Source organism: Mandrillus leucophaeus, unplaced genomic scaffold (assembly GCF_000951045.1).
Source record: "Mandrillus leucophaeus isolate KB7577 unplaced genomic scaffold, Mleu.le_1.0 Scaffold205, whole genome shotgun sequence".
Classification (NCBI taxonomy): Eukaryota; Metazoa; Chordata; class Mammalia; order Primates; family Cercopithecidae; genus Mandrillus; species Mandrillus leucophaeus.
In genome coordinates, this window is record NW_012102088.1 from 1,078,549 (window position 1) to 1,098,320 (window position 19,772).

At 45.7% G+C, this 19,772-nt stretch overlaps 2 protein-coding genes across 3 annotated transcripts; one reads left to right on the top strand and one right to left on the bottom strand.

The window, feature by feature from the left end:
• Positions 1-637: 637 nt before the first annotated feature.
• On the bottom strand, positions 638-10,114 carry ZNF552 (zinc finger protein 552). 2 transcript variants are annotated; one of them, XM_011979714.1, is made up of 3 exons: positions 9,218-10,114; positions 5,037-5,163; positions 638-2,137 (listed from the first exon to the last, which is right to left on the bottom strand). In XM_011979714.1, exons 1-3 carry the CDS (start codon positions 9,236-9,238, stop codon positions 1,071-1,073), a joined length of 1,215 nt encoding a protein of 404 aa, XP_011835104.1. In that variant the 5' UTR covers positions 9,239-10,114; the 3' UTR covers positions 638-1,070. The 2 variants fall into 2 exon arrangements, with proteins under 2 accessions (XP_011835104.1, XP_011835103.1); XM_011979713.1 differs by having other exon boundaries at positions 9,396-9,883.
• Positions 10,115-10,211: 97 nt separating this feature from the next.
• LOC105539426 (putative uncharacterized zinc finger protein 814) lies at positions 10,212-12,123 on the top strand. The gene has a single exon (XM_011979712.1). It carries the CDS (start codon positions 10,547-10,549, stop codon positions 11,129-11,131), a length of 585 nt encoding a protein of 194 aa, XP_011835102.1. The 5' UTR covers positions 10,212-10,546; the 3' UTR covers positions 11,132-12,123.
• The last annotated feature ends 7,649 nt before the right edge of the window (positions 12,124-19,772 follow it).

Consider the following 19,772-nt stretch of genomic DNA (forward strand, 5'->3'; position numbering starts at 1 on the left):
TATCCATAAATGGATGAATGAATGAATGAATATACAATGACATATCATGGCAGACTATACTTCTCAGCAATATAAAACAAATGAACTCATATGTCTACATTGATACCAAAATAAGCATGATGCAGGACGCCACCCAGGAATTATAAGAGGAAACACTTTATTACATCAGTCAGAAAATTCCAGAAAATGGAAAGTACTCTATTATAAAGCAGAGTAAATCAATGGTTGTCTGGAGAGCAGAGAGAAAAACTTTATAAAGCCTCCATGTAAATACAAAGGTGATAGATTAAATTCATTATTGTGACTCTGATGATGATTTCATGGGACTATAAGAAAATTCAAGCCAGGAGCAGTGGCTCACACCTGTAATTGCAGAACTTTGGGAGGCTGAGGCGGGCAGATCACAAGGTCAGGAGATCGAGAACATCCTGGCTAACAGGGTGACACCCCGTCTCTACTAAAAATAGCAGGTGCCTGTAGTCCCACCTACTTGGGAGGCTGAGGCAGAATGGCGTGAACCCAGGAGGCGGAGCTTCCGGTGAGCTGCGATCACGCCACTGTACTCCAGCCTGGGCGACAGAGTGAGACTCTGTCTCCAAAAAAAAAAAGAAAATTCAAGGCTTATCAAGACTTATCCTACAGCTCAAATACGCATACTTTATTGGACATCATTTATGTCTTTATTTTAGACAGAGACAGGGTCTCTGTCACCCAGGCTAGACTGCAGTGTTGCGATCTCGGCTCACTGCAACCTCTGCCTCGCAGGTTCAAGCAATCTTCCCACGACAGTTCTCCTGTGAATTATGAAGCCAGACTTCTGGATAAATGTCCTATATTTGTCACACTAGTAAGGCCTTCATTCAGTGTTAACTATAATCCTGAAGGAATACAGAGGTGTGGCTACAAAACTGCTGAATTTATTTTACTTGTAAGGACTCTTCTCTAGTGTGAACTCTCCAATGTCCGAGGAGAGCAGACCTTCGGGTAAACATTTTCCACATTTGCTACAATCACAGGATCTTACTCAGGTGTGTACTCTCCTGTATTTACTGAGACTGGACTCACTGCACTCATAAGGCCTTTCTTTTGTGAACTCTCTGATGATGACGAAGTGAAGAGATTTGCCTAAATTTTTTTTCACATTCACTACACCCATAAGGCTTTTCTCCAGTGTGAACTCTCCTGTGTTTAGTGAGACTGGAGCTTTCAGCAAAAGATTTCCCACATTCACTGCACTCATAAGGCTTCTGACCAGTGTGAACTCTCTTATGAACACGAAATGTAGAGCTATGGGTAAATGACCTTCCACAATCACTGCATTCATATGGCCTTTCTCCAGTGTGAACTCTCTGGTGTGCAATGAGGTGGTACTTGTGCCTAAAAAATTTCCGACAAACCTCACATTCATACGGCTTCTCTCCAGTGTGAATTCTCTGGTGAACAAGGAGGTGGGACTTACTGTTAAATAATTTCCCACATATCCCACATGTATAAGGTTTTTCTCTAGCGTGAACTCCTTGATGATTACTGAAGCCATTGTATTTGCTAAAGGATTTCCCATATTCACACCACACGTAACATTCTTCTCTAGGGAGCAGTCTCTGGTGCTGACTGAGTATATGTTTGGTGCTAAAATGTTTCATGCATCCTCCACAGCTGTAATGAGTCTTTCCCCCATGAAAGGGAGACACACACTCGGTTTTTCTGTTTGACTTCTCCCCACTGTGAGTGGCCTCTTTCTGGAGTAATCCTGACCTGAGCAAAAAGTCTTTCCCACTCTGACTGAAGACAGATGACTCCTCTGACACATGGAACTTACACCTCTTCACAAACAATGCTTCCTTAACACTGCCTCTGTAGGGTTTCTCTCCAATGTACTCATTGTGGTGTTGATGAAAGTTTCCACTGTCATACAGTTTATTCCCCCAGGCCTCACAGCTGTGCAGTTTCTGCCTGGGATGTGTTCCCTGATGATCTCCCATGTGCAGAATGTCTCCTAAGATAGGGCCGCACATCTCACAGGGGTGGGCCTTCTTAAGAGACACACCTGCCATAGGAATCCTGACCTGAGTCTCTCTTTGTATATATATACTCTGCTTAGAAGGTGCCTCCTCATCTTCCACTCCACACCAACAACCTGAAAGCAAGAAAATGCTGGTGAAGTACATGTTAACTCTGCTGGGAAGGCACAGACCACCCACAAGTGTATCTGACAAACTGAGGAATTACTCCAAGGAAATACTTGGAGGAACAGAACGTTGGCTTCAGGTGGAAGATGGTGCTATTTATTATTACTGGACTCTAAAGGTCACAGAATGTAGGAGGCCTCATAACGTAAAGGACACAACCATGTATGTAACACAGGGAGTAAAGGCAGGGTTTACAATTCCTGCATCTGCAAACCACTCATCTGCAGAACTTTACATCCTCATGACATGTGAGTGCTGTAGAGAGGGATTTGTCCAGGCCAAGGAAAACAGGAGCACAACACAGCAGCTACTGCTCGACGTCAGTTTAACAAAGTGTACCATTTGCTAACACAAAACCTGTATGCTAATACTGGAAACCACTGCAGATGAAGATGTGAGTAAAATTAAGATGTGGGGTCCAGAGACATGAAGATTATTTGGGGGACTAAATATCAGACTACAAGCTCATGTACAAAGCATTAAAAAAAAAAAAGGGTACAACTGACAATTCTGATGCTCTTAACAATGGGGAAGAGACCAGGAGCAGTGGCTCACAGCTGTAATCCCAACGTAGGAAGATCACCTGAGCCTAGAAATCCAAGACCAGCCTGGGAAATATGGTGAGACCCCATCACTACAGAAATTATTTTTAAAAGGGTCAAGTGTGGTGACTCAAGCCTGTAATCCCAGCACTTTGGGAGGCTAAGGCAAAGGGATTGCTCAAGTTCAGGAGATTGAGACCATCCCGGGCAACACAGCAAAACCTCCTCTCTGCAAACATAGCCAGGTGTGATGGCGTGCACCTGTAGTCTCACCTACTCAGGAGACTGAGGCTGGAGGATCACTTGAGCCCAGGAGGTTGAGGCTGCAGTGAGCTATATTCACACCACTGCACTCCAGGTAACAGCAAGTGACAGTGTGAGAACCTGTCTCAGAAAAGAAAAGAAAAGAGAGGAGAGGAGAGGGAACAGGGAAGAAAAGGGCCGGGCACCGTGGGTCACACCTGTAATCCCAGCACTTTGGGAGGCCAAGGTGGGCAGATCACCTGAGGTCAGGAATTCAAGACCAGCCTGACCAACATGTAGAAACCCTGTCTCTACTAAAAATACAAAATATTACCTGGGCATGGTGGCACATGACTATAATCCCAGGTACTCAGGAGGCTGAGGGCAGGAGAATCGCTTGAGCCTGGGAGACAGAGGTTGCAGTGAGCCGAGATGGCACCATTGCACTCCAGTCTGGACCACAAGAGTGAAACTCTGTCTCAAAAAAAAAAAAAGAATGGAGAAGGCCAGGCGCAATGGATCATGCCTGTAATCCCAGCACTGTGGGAGGCTGAGGCGGGCGGATCATGAGGTCAGGAGTTTGAGACCAGCCTGGCCAATATGGTGAAACTCCGTATCTACTAAAAATACAAAAATTAGCCAGGCATGGTGGCACGCGCCTGCAGTCCCAGCTACCCGGGAGGCTGAGGCAGAAGAATTGCTTGAACCCAGGAGGCGGAGGTTGCAGTGAGCCAAGATCACACCACTGCACTCCACCCTGGGCAACAAAGTGAGACTCTGTCTCAAAAAAAAAAAAATTAGCTGGGCATAGTGGCATGCACCTGTATTCCCAGCTTCTCAGGAGGCTGAGGCAGGAGAATTGCTTCAGCCCGGGGGGCAGAGGTTGCAGTGAGCCGAGATCAAGCTACTTCACTCCAGCCTGGGCAACAGACCAAGATCCTGTCTCAAAAAACAAACAAAACCAAAAACAAGAATGAAGGAGAAAAGACGATACAGAAATCATATGTGCCTACTTGTCTGGACCCAAAAATACTACTGAACTAGAATAGGTTTCTGGCATGATTTGAATAAAACTCTGACATCATGCCCCACTGTTCTAGGATGCTATTCTGCAGGGACTCACAACCCATAATGCTGAGGTGGGATTCATTTGCATCTTCTGACCACAGAAGATGATCCCACCACCAAGATAACCAAGTACAAGAGAAATACATGATGTAAGAACAAAGGGAAAGAAAGAACACAGAAACAGCCAACACTGGCTTAGAACAGTTCAGCACATGACAGCAGACAAGAAACTAAATATTATAAAATTTCTGTTTTTTTGAGACAGAGTCTTGCTCTGTTGCTCAGGCTGGAGCACAGTGGCACAATCTCGGCTCACTGCAACCTCTGCCTCCCGGGTTCAAGCAATCCTCCCACCTTAGCCTCCCAAATAGCCAGGATTACAAGCGTGCGCCACCATGCCTGGCTAATTTTTATATTTTCAGTAGAGACAGTTTCACCGTGTCGGCCAGGCTGTTCTCAAACTCCTGGCCTCAAGTAATCCACCTGTCTTGGCTTCCCCGAGTGCGGAAATTATAGGCATGAGCCACCGCACCAGACCTACGAAGAGAATTTCTAAGGAGGGTATTTCAAGAACACTCTATAGTCTATGTAGGCAGTGACAATGTCAATGAAGACAATTCCTGGCACAGGGAGGCATGAAGAAATAGCAGGTAGAGGAATGAATGAGATCCTGAACCTGAAATCTGGATGAAATCATACAAACATCCACAGGACAAACAAGATAGCCTGCATTAAGATATCTGTGAGACTTCTGACTCTGAATTCTTCCCTGGGAGCCTACAGCTCCCTGGGAGCTCACTAGCAGCTGTTGGGGCTGCTCCAAGAAAGGAGCAGGGCAGTATGCATACCTCAGTCCTACCAACCAAGAAATTACCCACAGAACTGAAGTAGGAAGCTGTGTCCATGCTCCTGACATGAGAAAGTTTTGCCAATAGAAAAAGAGGGGGAAAGACGGAGACTAGCTCAGGTCATGGGGTGAGTGTGGGCAACTTACCCAGGGAGGATATAAGTGCCAGGTTCTCCAGCATCACATCACGGTACAGGCATCTCTGAGCCTCACTAAGGAGATTCCATTCCTCCTGGGTAAAGTTCACAGCCACGTCTTCAAAAGTCACTGTGCCCTGTTATGATGTTGACAGATGAAACTGCAAACGGCCCCTATGCTGAGGTACCACAATCCCTCTCTCCCACACATCTACTCTCACACATCCTCTCAAGGTCCTCAAATCATAGCAGAAACTAGGCCCACTGGTCATGGGGTATAGCCACCAACAATAATTAGGTGAACAAATAGGTATTTATGTGTTGGCTGTGACATAAAGTTCACCCCCTCCTGACAGGCACTTCCCCTAGAATGGCCAAGGTCATGGAGAGCCCAATGTGGCACCTTCAGCACAGCAGAGATACCCTCTCTGAAAGCACATTCTTTAGACTTCCCAGGTACATATCCATGTCCATCCCCAGCTGACTGCCACACAGCACTGGCCTCTCTAGCCTTTAAACAACTTGAAGTATTAATGCCCTCCTTTTTCTTCTACTAGTGTGGGTGGAAATCTCCCGCTAGAGTTATATTGTAAAGGGGCAAAATGACAACTGATACTTGACAGATGCCATTAACAGCAGTTTAAAAATAAAAGATATTCACAAACTGGTAAGAGGGACACCACTCACCACAGAGGGGTTTCACTGTGGATAAGAGAGAGTAACCAGGAATTGTATAATGCAAGCTTTCTAAGATGAAAAGGGTGTAATAGCCTAATTCCCTCAGGAGGATGCCACTGGCTTCTTAATATAACTCTGGTTATAGAAATGGAATTGAAACACACTACAAAGTATAATAATCAGGAACTCTACCTGGTCACACTGATGGAAAGATTTCTTAGGCTATGATACATTACTTAAGATAATAGAGGACTGGGCGTGGTGGCTCACATCTGTAATCCCACCACTTTGGGAGGCCGAGGCAGGCCGATCATGAGGTCAGGAGTTCGAGACCAGCCTGACCAACATGGCAAAATCCCATCTCTACTAAAAATACAAAAAAATTAGCTAGGCTTGGTGGCGGGTGCCTATAATTCCAGCTACTTGGGAAGCTGAACCAGGAGGATTGCTTGAACCTGGGAGGCGGAGGTTGCAGTGAACCGAGATTGTGCCACTGCACTCCAGCCTAGGTGACACAGCAAGACTCCGTCTCAAAACAAAACAAAAAGACGGTAGAGTAGAGTGGGAAGGAAATTTACACTCAGGTCATTTGAGGACATACCAATATCGCCAGATATCCAAGTGGCAAACCACACTGGGCCTTCATTTTTGGGCTCACATGACATCATGGCTGACACCATCCAGACTATGCTTGGCCAACTCAAACAGGATCCAGTATCACCACAGAATTCCATTTCTATTGGATCCTAAAAGAAGTGGTAGTCTCAAATGATTCTATGAAGGCCTCCTTGCACGGCTCCATAGCGACGCAGAACTATGCATGACTTCAGATATCGGTGGCGCTATTCCACTTCTGTGCCACACTTGCTGATCCCTCAGTAATTATGACCTTCCTGTTTTCACCTAACACCATTTAAAGCCAAGCCCCACTGGTCGTCCATACCAGGCCGAGTGACTGTCACAGATGAGCATATTTCCTCCTCACCATATACTCCATGGTGAATGAAACTCCCCAGGCACCAACATAGTTGTGTCACAATCTTGGCAAGTGCATATAATGGGAAATAAGCACCAACTGCAGTCTAAGTGTCACCTTCCCTCAATTACTCCTATACTTCTGAATGCATGTCATGTCTATTATCTCCATGGAAGTCCATGTCCCCTGACAAAGTATGCTGTCAGATACATCTTACCTTCCTTGTCACTTATCTCCCTGTTCTGTGTTTATGAATGACAATAATGTCAGCTAGGGATCCAAGCAAGGAATCCAGTCCTCAGTCTGTAATCACTGCTTCCTGGCCCGCTAAAAGATTTACCACATTAATCTGAAGTGTGCCCTCCTAAACGTGACCCTTGGCTAACTCACCTTAGTCCACACGTTCATTTCTATATATTGCATGGCCCCAATATCAGTTCGTTTCCAGATATCCCAACCTATGTGGACATTACTGACTTGTTGCCTCTACTTACTGGTCTCTGAATCATCTCAGATTCTTAACAACCCTCCTTATAACCCCAGTGAATGTTATGCCTACTGTCAATTTGCTCATCTCAGCTGATACAGCCTCTATCAGTACAGCTGCTAAGACCAAAAACTATGGGGTCATACCTGAAACCTCTCTTTCACACATTTACCATCATATTAAAATCTAGCTTCCCCTTTGCAAAATGTGAATAGTGAATCCAGCCACATCTTCTTAGCCATGAATTGTTCATTAACCCTCACCTGGATTATGGAATTAGCCTCAGCGTTGATCTTCCTTCCTCCTCCCTCAACTCCACATTCTGTTCTCCAGTGTGGAGCCAAACAGAACTTCAGTAACATCAACTTCCCGCTGTCATCAGTCTTACCTCTAAGGATTTTGCTTCCTGGCACAAAATACAGGGTTAACCTTCTAAGTGTATTTACACAGGTTCACTGGAATGGGAATACCTCCATACAACGTGTCATGGAGTTAGGACCTTGGCCTTCAGGTTTCTCCAAGGTTCCCAGATCAAATGTCTGAAAAAACACCACTTAAGAGTCCCAGGGCCAGGTGTGCTAGCTCACGCCTGTAAGCTCAGCACTTTGGGTGGCCAAGGTGGGTGGATCGCTTGATCCCATAAGTTTGAGGCTAGCCGGGACAACACAGAGAAACACCGCCTCTACTTAAAAATAAAAATAAATAAAATATAAAAATAAAAATTTAGCCGGGCATGGTACTGCACGTCTGCAGCCCCAGCTACTCAGGAGGCTGAACCAGGGAAGTCGAGGCTGCAGTGGGCAGAGATCACGGCACTGCACTCCAGCCTGGGCGACAGAGTGAGAACCTGTCGCAAAAAAGTTTAAAAAATTAATTCATTTACTTATTTATTTTTTGAGACAGAGTCTCCCACTGTGGCCCAGGCTGGAGTGCTGTGGCGTGATCTCGGCTCACTGCAAGGTCCGCCTCCCGGGTTCACGCAATTCTCCTGCCTCAGCATCCCCAGTAGCTGGGACTACAGGCGCCCGCCACCAGCTAATTTTTTGTATTTTTAGTAGAGACGGGGTTTCACCATGTTAGCCAGGATAGTCTCGATCGCCTGACCTCGTGATCTGCCCGCCTCGGCCTCCCAAAGTGCTGGGATTACAGGCGTGAGCCACCGCGCCCGGCCATATTAAAGTAAATTTTTAAAAAGACCCAGGCCACCACAAGCTAGAGAACATGTGGATAGAAGTCAGGACCAGTGAGGGAGTAGAACACCCTCCACTTTCTTTCTTTCTTTAGTTTTTTTGAGACGGAGTTTCGCTCTGGTTGCCCAGGCTGGAGTGCAATGGCGCGATCTTGGCTCACGGAAACCTACGTCTCCCAGGTTCAAGCGAGTCTCCTACCTCAGCTTCCCAAGTAGCTGGGATTACAGGCATGCGCCACCACGCCTGGCTAATTTTGTATTTTTAGTAGAGACGGAGTTTCTTCATGGTTGCTCAGGCTAGTCTCTAACACCTCAGGTGATCCGCCGGCCTAGGCTACCCAAAGTGCTGGGATTACAGGAGTGGGCCACCGCACCCGGCCACACCCTCCACTTTCTTGTATGCCTTCCTTAAATGCTTCTACAGCCCTAAGGGCCTGAGGGGAGAGGCTGACTTTACAGGACTGTGTCCCTGATAGGATCTGGTAAGCTCAGGCCTCCCTGAACGCTTTTGTGTGCATGGAGCCAGGTGACCTTGGACTGTTGTCTGACCTGCGTGTCTCAGCACAAAATGTGATCTACAAGGATTCGGTCTCAAAGGGCCCCAACGTCATCCTCTCTCTACTCTGTTCTTTATTTGGCCTTGGGGAACTTTAAAAGCCCGGACTTTGATCCAGTCCCTTCTTTCTTGGAAATTCTCCATATTTCTAGTGTCCTCGCAATGATTTCACAGCCCCCAGCCTCTTTGCTTTTCCAGGAGGAGTTCCGCCTCACAGGTTGTTCCCTACAGGCGCCTGTGGACCCCAGGTTCCATCCTCCCGGATCCGTCCATCTCCAGGCCATTGCCCTCGCCCCTCCCTGTACCTGTCGTTCTCCCCACCGCATCCCACCGGTGTCTGAAACAGGGATCCCTTCCGAGAGCGTCTCAGTGTCCCGACGCCAGGTCCGGGTTGCAGAGCCGTGAGCAGGTGCCGCTCCCTCGCTGCTTTAGGACTTGTGTGACTACGAGGTGACCGCAGAGCACGGAAGGCGTCACAATTACCTGAACCGGGAACCTCAGAGCGGGGGCCGCCATGGGACCACGTGGGGTAAGCTGGGTTGAGAGCCGCGGGCGCCCTTAAAGAGCTGCAGAGTTACGTCTGTGCAGAGAAGAACGACTCTCGACCTTCTGGATCCATTCACCACAACGGTCCCTCCACAGCGCTCCCAGGCCTCTCATTCCACAAACACACCTAAAGCCAATCGAAATGGCCGCTAAGGGCGCCGGGAGTCCCGCCTCTGCCGTACGTGCGCATACGGAAGCGCCTTCAATCTGAGCTCTCACTGGCTCTGCCGTGCTGTCATTTGACGCAGAGCTTTCTGGGTACTGTAGTTCCCCAGGTTCCAACATGGTAAAAAGAGCGATCCCCTGCGGCTCTTCGGAAGGGAAAGCCCAGCTCCATCTCCTGGGCTCTCAGGGAGGAGTCCTGACCCCGCACAGTGGCGCGCGCTTATAATCCCAAATTTTGGGAGGCTGAGGTGGCAGGAATGGTTGAGCCCAGGTGGTCCAGGCTGCACTGAGCTATACCTGCGCCTCTGCACTCCAGCCTGGGCAACAGACCCTGTCTCAAAAGAAAAGTTAATTAAGCATTTGTGCTGTTAAGGGAGAAGACCACCCCCATACTGTTTTATGCCCAATTTCTGCCTCCAAAGAAAGAAGTAAAAACTAAAAGGCAGAAATGAAATCCACAGGCAGACAGCTGGCGCCATACCCTGGGTCTGGTTAAAGATCAACCCCTGAATGAACCGGTTATGTTATCTATAGATTCCAGACACTGTATGGAAAAGCGTTGTGAAAATCCCTGTCCTGTTCACCTTATGGGTGTGAATAATGTGGGAAATACTTTAGCTTAGAAGTATATCTTAGACGTTATCAACCAGTTCACGCTGAAGAAAGACCTTTTGAGTGTGGAGAATGTTTGAAATCTCTTAGTTCAAACCAGAACCTTAGGAACCATCAACGCCTTCACACTAGAGAGAGACCTTACGAGTGTGGAGAATGTGAGAAATCTTTTAGTCAGAAGCGCAGCCTTGCTTACCATCAGCGCATTCACGCTGAAGTAAGACCTTACCAGTGTGGAGAATGTGGGAAATCTTATATTTCAAAGGGGCACCTCAGGAGCCATCAGCGCATTCACACTGGAGAAAGACCTTATGAGTGTGGAGAATGTGGGAAATCTTACAATGAAAAAGGGCACGTTAGGAGTCATCAGCGAGTTCACAGAAAGACCTTGTAAGTGTGGAGAATGTGGAAGGTGTTTTAATCACAAGAGTAACCTCATTCAACACAAGCTTGGTCATATTAGAAAAAGGCCTTCTGTGTGTAGGGAATATGGAACATTATTTAAGAGGAAGTCTCACCTCCTTGCACACCAGAGAATTCATGGTGGAGAAAAGCCCTATGCGTGTGAGGCTTGTCAGAAATTTTTTAGGCACAACTACCAACTCATTGCACACCAGAGGGTTCACACTGGAGAAAGGCCTTATGAATGCAATGATTGCGGGAAGTCATTTACCCACAGCTCTACATTCCATGTTCATAAGAGAGTTCACACTGGTCAGAAGCCTTATGAGTGCAGTGAATGTGGGAAATCTTTTGCTGAAATCTCCAGTCTCACTAATCACAGGAGAGTTCACACTGGAGAAAAGCCTTATGGGTGTAGTGAATGTGAAAAAAAATTTAGAAAAAGCTCTTCACTTCGTTACCATCAGAGAGTTCATGAAAGAAAGGCCTTGTGAGTGCAGTGAGTCCAGTCTCAGTAAATACAGGAGAGTACACACCTGAGTAAGATCTTGTGATTGCAGCAAATGTGGAAAATGTTTACCCGAAAGTCTGCTCTCCTTGGACGTTGGAGAGTTCACACTAGAGAAGAGTCCTTACAAGTAAAATAAATTCAGCAGTTTTGTAGCCACACCTCTGTATTCCTTCAGGATTATAGTTAACACTGAATGAAGGCCTTACAAGTGTGACAAATATAGGACATTTATCCAGAAGTCTGGCTTCGTAACTCACAGGAGAGCTGTCACTATGGAAATGCCTTTTGAGTGTAATGTTTGCAAAAAAGCATTGTGCCTTCTCATTGGATCCTAGAACACTGAGATGAGAAAAACACTGTAGATGTATAGGGAATGTTAATTTTTCATTTTTTTGGAGAGGGTCTCACTCCATCACCCATGCTGGAGTGCAGTGCTGCGATCATAGCTCACTGCATCCTCCGCCCCCTAGGCTCAAGTGATCCTCCAATCTTAGTCTCCATGTAGCTGGGTCCACAGGCGTGCACCACCATGCCTGGCTATTTTCTTGTATTAGTAGAGATGGGGTTTTACCGTGTTTCCCAGGCCAGAATTGAACTCCTGAGGTCAAGCAATCTGTACACCTCCGCTTCCCAAAGTGCTGAGATTCTAGGTTTGAGCCAGTGCTCTGCCAATTATGCTTTTCTGTGTAACATGAGAGGAGATCCTTTGAGGGTGCCATGTGCCCAGATTGAAAAAACTCCAGGCATGTGGCATCTGTACTATATTTTTTAGTATGCCCTGTTACCTTGCTAGATTTATGTGACTGCCACTTCTCTGGCAAAAGCCATTACACCTCAGCTACTTGGTAGGTGCCCACATTGCATCATTCACCTATTTCGTATTCTAGAAGTACCCATTCATGAGGAATTGTATTGTATCCCATTCACGAGGAATTTTTAAGTTTTTTTGTTTGTTTGTTTGTTTGTTCGTTTTTTGGTTTTTTTGTTTGTTTGTTTGTTTTTGAGACAAAGTCTCACTGTCGCCCAGGCTGGAGTGCAGTGGTGTGATCCCGGCTCACTGCAACCTCTGCCTCCCAGGTTCAAGTGATTCTCCTGTCTCAGCGTCCTGAGTAACTGGGATTACAGGCACCCACCACCACGCCCAGCTAACTTTTGTATTTTTAGTAGAGACGGGGTTTCACTATGTTGGTCAGGCTGATCTTGAACTCCTAACCTCGCGATCTGTCCACCTCGACCTCCCAAAGTGCTGGGATTACAGGTGTGAGTCACTGCTCCCAGCCTTTTTTTCAAAGTTTTTAAATTTATATTTTTTGTAGAGACAGGGTCTTGCTGTGTTGCACAGGCTGGTCTCAAACTGCTGATCTTGAGTGATCCTTCTGCCTGGCTTCCCAAAGTGTTGGTATTATAGGCATGGTGTGAGTCAGCATGCTGGGGCTTTTTTATTTCTTTAATTTTTAATTCCTGATCTAGTCACAGAAGGATTTGTTGAGTAGCCTCAGCACTTCTTGCTTTTTCATTTCTTTCTGTTAAGTTACACCACAGACCTTCCCCATTTTTGTCCCACAGGACTCTTGTACTGACTTGAAAAGATAGACTATTTTGGTTGAGCGCAGTAGCTCATGCCCATAATCCCAGCACTTTGGGAGGCCAAGGTGGGTGGATCACAAGGTCAGGAGTTCGAGACCAGCCTGGGCAATATGGGGAAACCCTGTCTCTTCGAAAAATACAAAAATTAACCAGGCATTGTGGCACACCTGTAGTCCCAACTACTCAGGAGACTGAGGCAGGAGAATTGTTTGAACCCTGGGAGGTGGAGGTTGAAGCGAGCCGAGATCATGCCACTGCACTCCGGCCTGGGTCCTGCTACCTTGAAGGACAGCATAGCTAAACTGTGTGGCTCAGGGGACTGCATGAATGCAGAATGTAGCTTTCTCCACTTGTGGCCTTTTTGCATAGCTGCCCAAGGCCTCCAAAGGAGGACTTCAGGGCTTTGTGGTCTTTTATCTGTAGCATGGATACTACAGATTGTGGGTTCATAGGTCAGCTGGGTACAGGACAGGTTTTATAACAACCTCTGGTGGTTTTTTAATTTTAATGTCAATACCACACTGAAAGATTGGTGATTTTTTTTTAACACGACAAAATTTTATCTTATGAGGTATATTGCATTGTGCTCAATACTGTTGAAGGAACTCTGTTCAGCAGATCTTACAAGGCACACATGTGCCCTGATATCCAGAATTCTATAGAGCAACATCACAGGTTGTAAGGTTACAGGGTGAAATTATAATTTTATGGTTACTTAGTTACTGCATTTATAGTCAGCAGAGGGGACAGCAACAAAGTTTTTGAAATGCACCTTTTTTTTTTTTTTGAGATACAGTCTCACTCTGTCACCCAGGCTGGAGTGCCGTTGTGCCATCTTGGCTCACTGCAACCTGTGCCTTCTGGGTTCAAGCGATTCTCTCACCTTAGTCGCCCAAGTAGCTAGAATGACAGGTGCATGCCACCACACCCAGCTAATGTTTTGTATTTTTAGTAGAGACGAGTTTCACCATGTTACACAGGCTGGTCTCGAATTCAACTACTGAGCTCAGGTGATCTGCTCACCTCTGCCTTCCAAAGTGCTGGGATTACATGTGTGGGCCACTGTGTTCGGCTGAAATGTATGGCTTTTAAAGGAGTGTCCACAGTTATGCAGTCACTATGTCTGTGATGGATAAGCAGATACAGAAATTCTCTCAGGACTTCCATAATGATGAATGTTGGGTAGCTAAGCTTTGATCAGAGGAAATAATCTAAAGGTTTTGTGGATTCATGTGACCTTTTGGGCTGGTCACCTTAAAGTAACTCTTGTATTAACAGGAGGAACAGGATAGGGAAAAAGAACTCAGTTCAGTGATGTAGCTTTGTGACCAGCCTGCGATCCAGTTTAATCAGGTAGAAATAACCTTCTTGTTACATCAATATTTGCTTCTATGGAGGCTAGTTTCCCCACTTAGGGCATGAGAAGAATTGGTAGCGTCAATATAGAATTGCCAAACCTGTCACCAAAAATAGTGGCAAATCTGTATTTTTCTCTTATATGATAAAAGCTGTAATAAGGTATAGGCTGAGCGTCATGGCTCATGCCTGTATTCCCAGCACTATGGGAGGCTGAGGGAGACAGATTCCTTGAGCCCAGGAAGTTGAGACCAGCATGGGGAACATGGCAAAACCTTGTCTCTAGGAAAAATAGCCAGGCATGGTGTCATGTACCTTAGTCATAGCTACATGGGAGGATTGCTTGAGCCTGGGAGGCAGAGGTTACAGTGAACCAAGATCCCAATGCTGCAGTTCAGCCTGGGCAACAGAGTGAGACCTTGTCTCAAAAATAAAATAAAGATATAAATGACATCCAATAAAATATGCATATTTGAGTTGTAGAATAAGTCTTGAATTTTCTTATAATCCCATGAAACTATCATCAGGATCACAATAATGAATTTATCTAATCTATCACCTTTGTATTTACCTGGAGCCTTTATAAAGTTTTTCTCTCTGCTTTCCAAACAACCATTGATTTACTTTGCTATATAATAGAGAATTTTCCATTTTCTGGAATTTTCTGACTGATGTAATAAAGTGTTTCCTCTTATAATCCCTGGGTGCTCTCCTGCATCATGCTTATTTTGATGTCAATGTAGATATATGAGTTGTTCATTTGTTTTATATTGCTGAGAAGTATAGTCTGCCATGAAATGTCATTGTATATTCATTCATTCATTCATCCATTTATGGATATTTGAGTTGCTGCTTACTTTTTTTTTTTTTTTTAAGACTCTGTCGACCAGATTGGAGTGCAGTGGTGTGATTTTGGCTGATTGCAACCTCCACCTCCCAGGTTCAAGCGATTCTCCCACCTCAGCCTCCCACGTAGCTGGGATTACATGTGTGAGCCACCATGCCTGGCTGTTTTTTGAATTTTTAGTAGAGATGGGGTTTCGCCGTGTTAGGTTCATCTCAAACTCCTGGCCTCAAGTGATCTGCCTGCCTTGGCCTCCCAAAGTGCTGGGATTACAGGCCTGAACTATGAGCCACCGCACCTGTAATTGATTCTGAGGCCAGGCGCGGTGGCTCACACATGTAATCCCAGCACTTTGGGAGGCCCAGGTGGGCGGTTCACTTGAGGTCAGGAGTTTGAGACCAACCTGGCCAACATGGTGAATCCCCATCTGTACTAAAAATACAAAACTTAGCGAGGGGTGATGGCACATGCTTTTAATCCCAGCTACTCACTCAGGAGGCTGAGACAGGAGAATCACTTGAACCTGGGAGGCAGAGGTTACAGTGAACTGAGATCACACCACTGCACTCCAGCCTGGGCAACACAGTGAGACCCTGTTTCAAAAAATAAAAATAAAATAAAAACATTTATTCTGAGATAATCCCAGTTCCCAATGTGAAACTATTCCTGCAATCACTGGAAAATAATAACCACTTTCTTGTAAGTAGATGAAATTTTGGAGCTCAGATGCCATGTTTATGCTATCATTCAGATGGCCTTTTTTTACCTGTGCTTTAATTGTGAAAGTTGTAGCCGCTGATGTGTACCACAGTGGCATTGGTTAAGTTGCTCTTCCTTTGAGACAGATGTCAGTGTGATAAGGAAATTGAGTACACCTTAGCATGTGGATTAAGAAACATATTGACATAGTGATCCTCATAGTGACATAGATCATCAGGACTTGTTTTCTAAGCACTGGTCATGACCCTGCTCATGATGAAACAGGATCTGGTCAAAACAGGATGCAATAAAGAAACCAGCTGAAAGCAGTAAAACTAAGATGGCAATGAACATGAACTCTAGTTACCCTCATTGCTTATTATATGCTCATTCTAATGAATTAGCATGCTAAAAGACAACTCCACCAGCACCACGACAGTTTACAAATGCTATGGCAATGCATGTAATTTAAAAGAGAAGGAACCCCTGGTTCTGGGAACTCCCCCCGCCCCCGCCCCCCCCGTCTTTTTCTATAAAATACATGAATAACCCACCTCTTATTTAGCACATAATTAACGAGTAGCTGTAAATATAGGTAGCCAACAATCCACGGGTGCTACTTTGCCTGTGGAGTAGCCCTGCTCTGTCTGTGGAGCAGCCATTTTCCTGTACTCTGTTGCTCTCATAAACTTGCTTTGCCTTCACTTTACACTGTTGGCTTGCTCTTGAATTATTTCCTTTATGAAGCCAAGAACCTTCCTGGATTGAGCCCCAATTCTGGGGTTTGCTAGCATCAGTAGAACAATTTTCTGTGGGAACCAGTGGCCAACTGCCAGCTTCACTACCTGCTTCAGGGTGTACCAACATCTGTCTATTTCCCTTTCATTAGATCTTTATTATTATTTTATTTATTTATTTATTTATTTATTTATTTATTTATTTATTTTTGAGAAGGATTCTAGCTCTGTCACCCAGGCTGGAGTGCAGTGGCACGATCTCAACTCATTGCAACCTCAGCCTCCCGAGTTCAGGTGATACTTCTGCCTCAGCCTCTCGAGTAGCTGGGACTGCAGGTGCCTGCCACCACACTGGGCTAATTTTTGTATATTTAATAGAGACGTGGTTTCACCATATTGGTCAGGCTGATCTTCAACTCCTGACCTCGTGATCTGTCTGACTTCACCTCCCAAGGTGCTGAGATTACAGGCATAAGCCACCATGCCCAGCAATTTATTTATTTATTTTTTATTATTTTTTGAGACAGAGTCTCGCTCTTGTTGCCCAGACTGGAGTGCAATGGCATGATGTCAGCTTACCGTGACCTCCATCTGCAGGGTTCAAGTGATTCTCCTACCTCAGCCTCCCGAGTAGCTGGTATTAGAGGCATGCACCACCACGCCTGGATCATTTTGTACTTTCAGTAGAGATGCAGTTTCTCCATGTTGGCCAGACTGGTCTCGAACTCCTGACCTCAGGTGATCCGCCCGCCTTGGGCTCCCAAAGTGTTTGGATTACAAGCGTGAGCCACGGTGTCTGGCCTTTATTTTTATTTTTTGTGGGTATATGGTAGTGTATGTATTTGAAGATTACATGAGATACTTTGATGTAGCCATGCCATACGTTATAATCACATAGGGTAAATGGGGTCTCCACCACCTCAACATTTATCCTTCATATTATAAACAATCCAATTATACTCTTTTATTTTTAAATGTATGATTAAATTATTTTGACTATAGCCACTCTGTTATGGTAGCAAATATTAAGTCTTATTCATGTTTTCTCACTGTTTTTTGTAGCATCCTGTCATTATGTCTTATGGAGAATTTTCTTTTGTTCCCAACAAAACAATGAAACTGACTAAACTGACTATAATGATTCAGTCTACATGAATTTAAAGAGCAATCAATACTTAATATTCTCAGCTCTGGGTGCACACATTGTAAGTCTGAATGATGCCAATGATATGGCCACTTAGATAAGTAAAGTTTAGGAGCATCTCAAATAGTATTTTTATTCTCTGGGGGCAGGATGAGCTTTCTAGAGTCTGATGTGATACCTATTTGATGCTTTTACAAGGAATCAATAGCCTTCCTCCCTTGAGGTGTGAATAGGGCTTTCCAGCAGCCCTCAGAGTGTCACATGGTCTGCATTCTGCTTGGTCTTGGAGGATCCCACCATTGTTGACTGAGAGCTCTGGGAAATACTTTTCCCAGAAGGCACTAGTTGCAAGGCCCAGGATGAGGGCTTTCTGGGCATGCTTGTCAGGCCAGGGAGTACTCGGTTGGGACTGAGAAGGCACAAGAGGAGGAGTCATCTCTGCTCCCAAGTGGCAGGCCTGAGGCTCACAGGCACTGCGTGGAGTGATGCCTGCTCCACCCACAGTTGATGGCAGCAGCTACACTGAGGGACCTAGCTCAGGTAAATGCTGTGTATTACAGACTTAGCCCCAGGAAGACTAATACAGGTGGAGGAACCAACAGGTGCAAAGGCTTAGAGGTGCATCTGAGCCATGAACTTCTCAGAACCTATTAACCATGTTGTGTCATGATCATGTAAGTCCAGAAGCTTAAGACCAGCCTGGGCAACATAGTGAGACCCCGTCTCTCAAAAAGTAAAACCTGAACATGAGCCAGAGTCACATCTGTCTTAGGGGTTGTGCCTTCAGTCTGAGTGTCCTGGGATGTATGGAGGGTTGTGAACAGAAAGAGGGTTACGTCCTTGGTAGGACTTTAACAGTTTCCAAAAGCCTCTCAGAGAACAGACTGGAATGAGGATGATGAGGAGAATGAGGCACGGAGAAGTGGCAGTCTTCATTCAAGGTCACAGATGGTAAGAAGGAGCATTGAGAATTGAAATCGGTTAATCAGTTAGCCCAGGGCCCCTGGCTTTATGGTTGTGTAGGGATCAGCAAAGGTTTGATCAGCTGGAGCTGGTCACAGTTGCCTTCTTCTTTTCATGGGATATGAAGACTGAAAATGCTTATGGTGCCAACACAGGGAAAGAGAAAGTGTCCCGGTCTCTCCCTGAACCTGACACTACCTGTGTGTTGTCTGAGATTATGGTGTCTTGAATGTTCACTTGATGTTTTCCCAGTTCTTGGGAGTGGGGAACCTGTGGATACACCAAGCTCAGAGTCCTGAGTGCCAGCCAGGGATTAATGGAAGTGTTCTTATTTCTGGCAACCAATGGAAACAGGTGTAGAAAGCTATTTTAGGAACCAGTCTGTGAAATGCTTTGAGGTATGGCTGAGTTTGGACCTATGTACAGCAGGCATCCATTCTTTCTCATAGGAACAAAAAGCCAAGGGTCAAGATTCAGGCCTGTAATGTGGTTGCCTGAAAAGCTGAGCATCTGTTTTGGAGGTTCTGGGATGCTTGGACGGGGAAAGAGGTGGTCTAACCCAGATCTTCATTGGACCTATCTGGTTGCACACTGGAGAACAGACTCCTGGGTTAATGAGGAGGCAGTGAGCATGGGGGAAAATATACCGGCATAATTCAGATGAGTTGATGGACCAGGTGAGTGCCCTGCAGATGGAAGAAATGGAGGAATTCTATCCAACATAGTGAAACCTCGTCTGTACTAAAAATACAAAAATTAGCTGGGCGTGGTGGCCGGTGCCTGTAATGCTAGCTACCTTGAGGGCTCCCGCGGGAGAATCACTTGAACCCGAGGGGCGGAGCTTGCAGTGAGCCGAGAACCCGCCACTGCACTCCAGACTGGACGAAGAGCAAGACTCCGTCTCAAAAAAAAAAAAAAAGTTTATTTTGCCAAGGTTGAGGAAGCATGCCTGTGACACAGCCTCAGGAAGTCCTGACGACATGTGGCCAAGGTGGTTGGGGTATAGATTGGTTTTATACCTTTTAGGGAGACATGAGACATCAGTGAATATATGTAAGAAGTACATTGGTTCCGACCAGAAAGGCGGGGACAACTTGAAGGAGGGCGCGGACTTCCAGGTCACAGGTAGACAGGTAGAGAGACAAATAGTTGCATTATTTTTAGTTTCTTTTTTTTTTTTTTTTTTGAGACGGAATCTCGCTCTGTCGCCCAGGCTGGAGTGCAGTGGCCGGATCTCAGCTCACTGCAAGCTCCGCCTCCCGGATTGACGCCATTCTCCTGCCTCAGCCTCCCG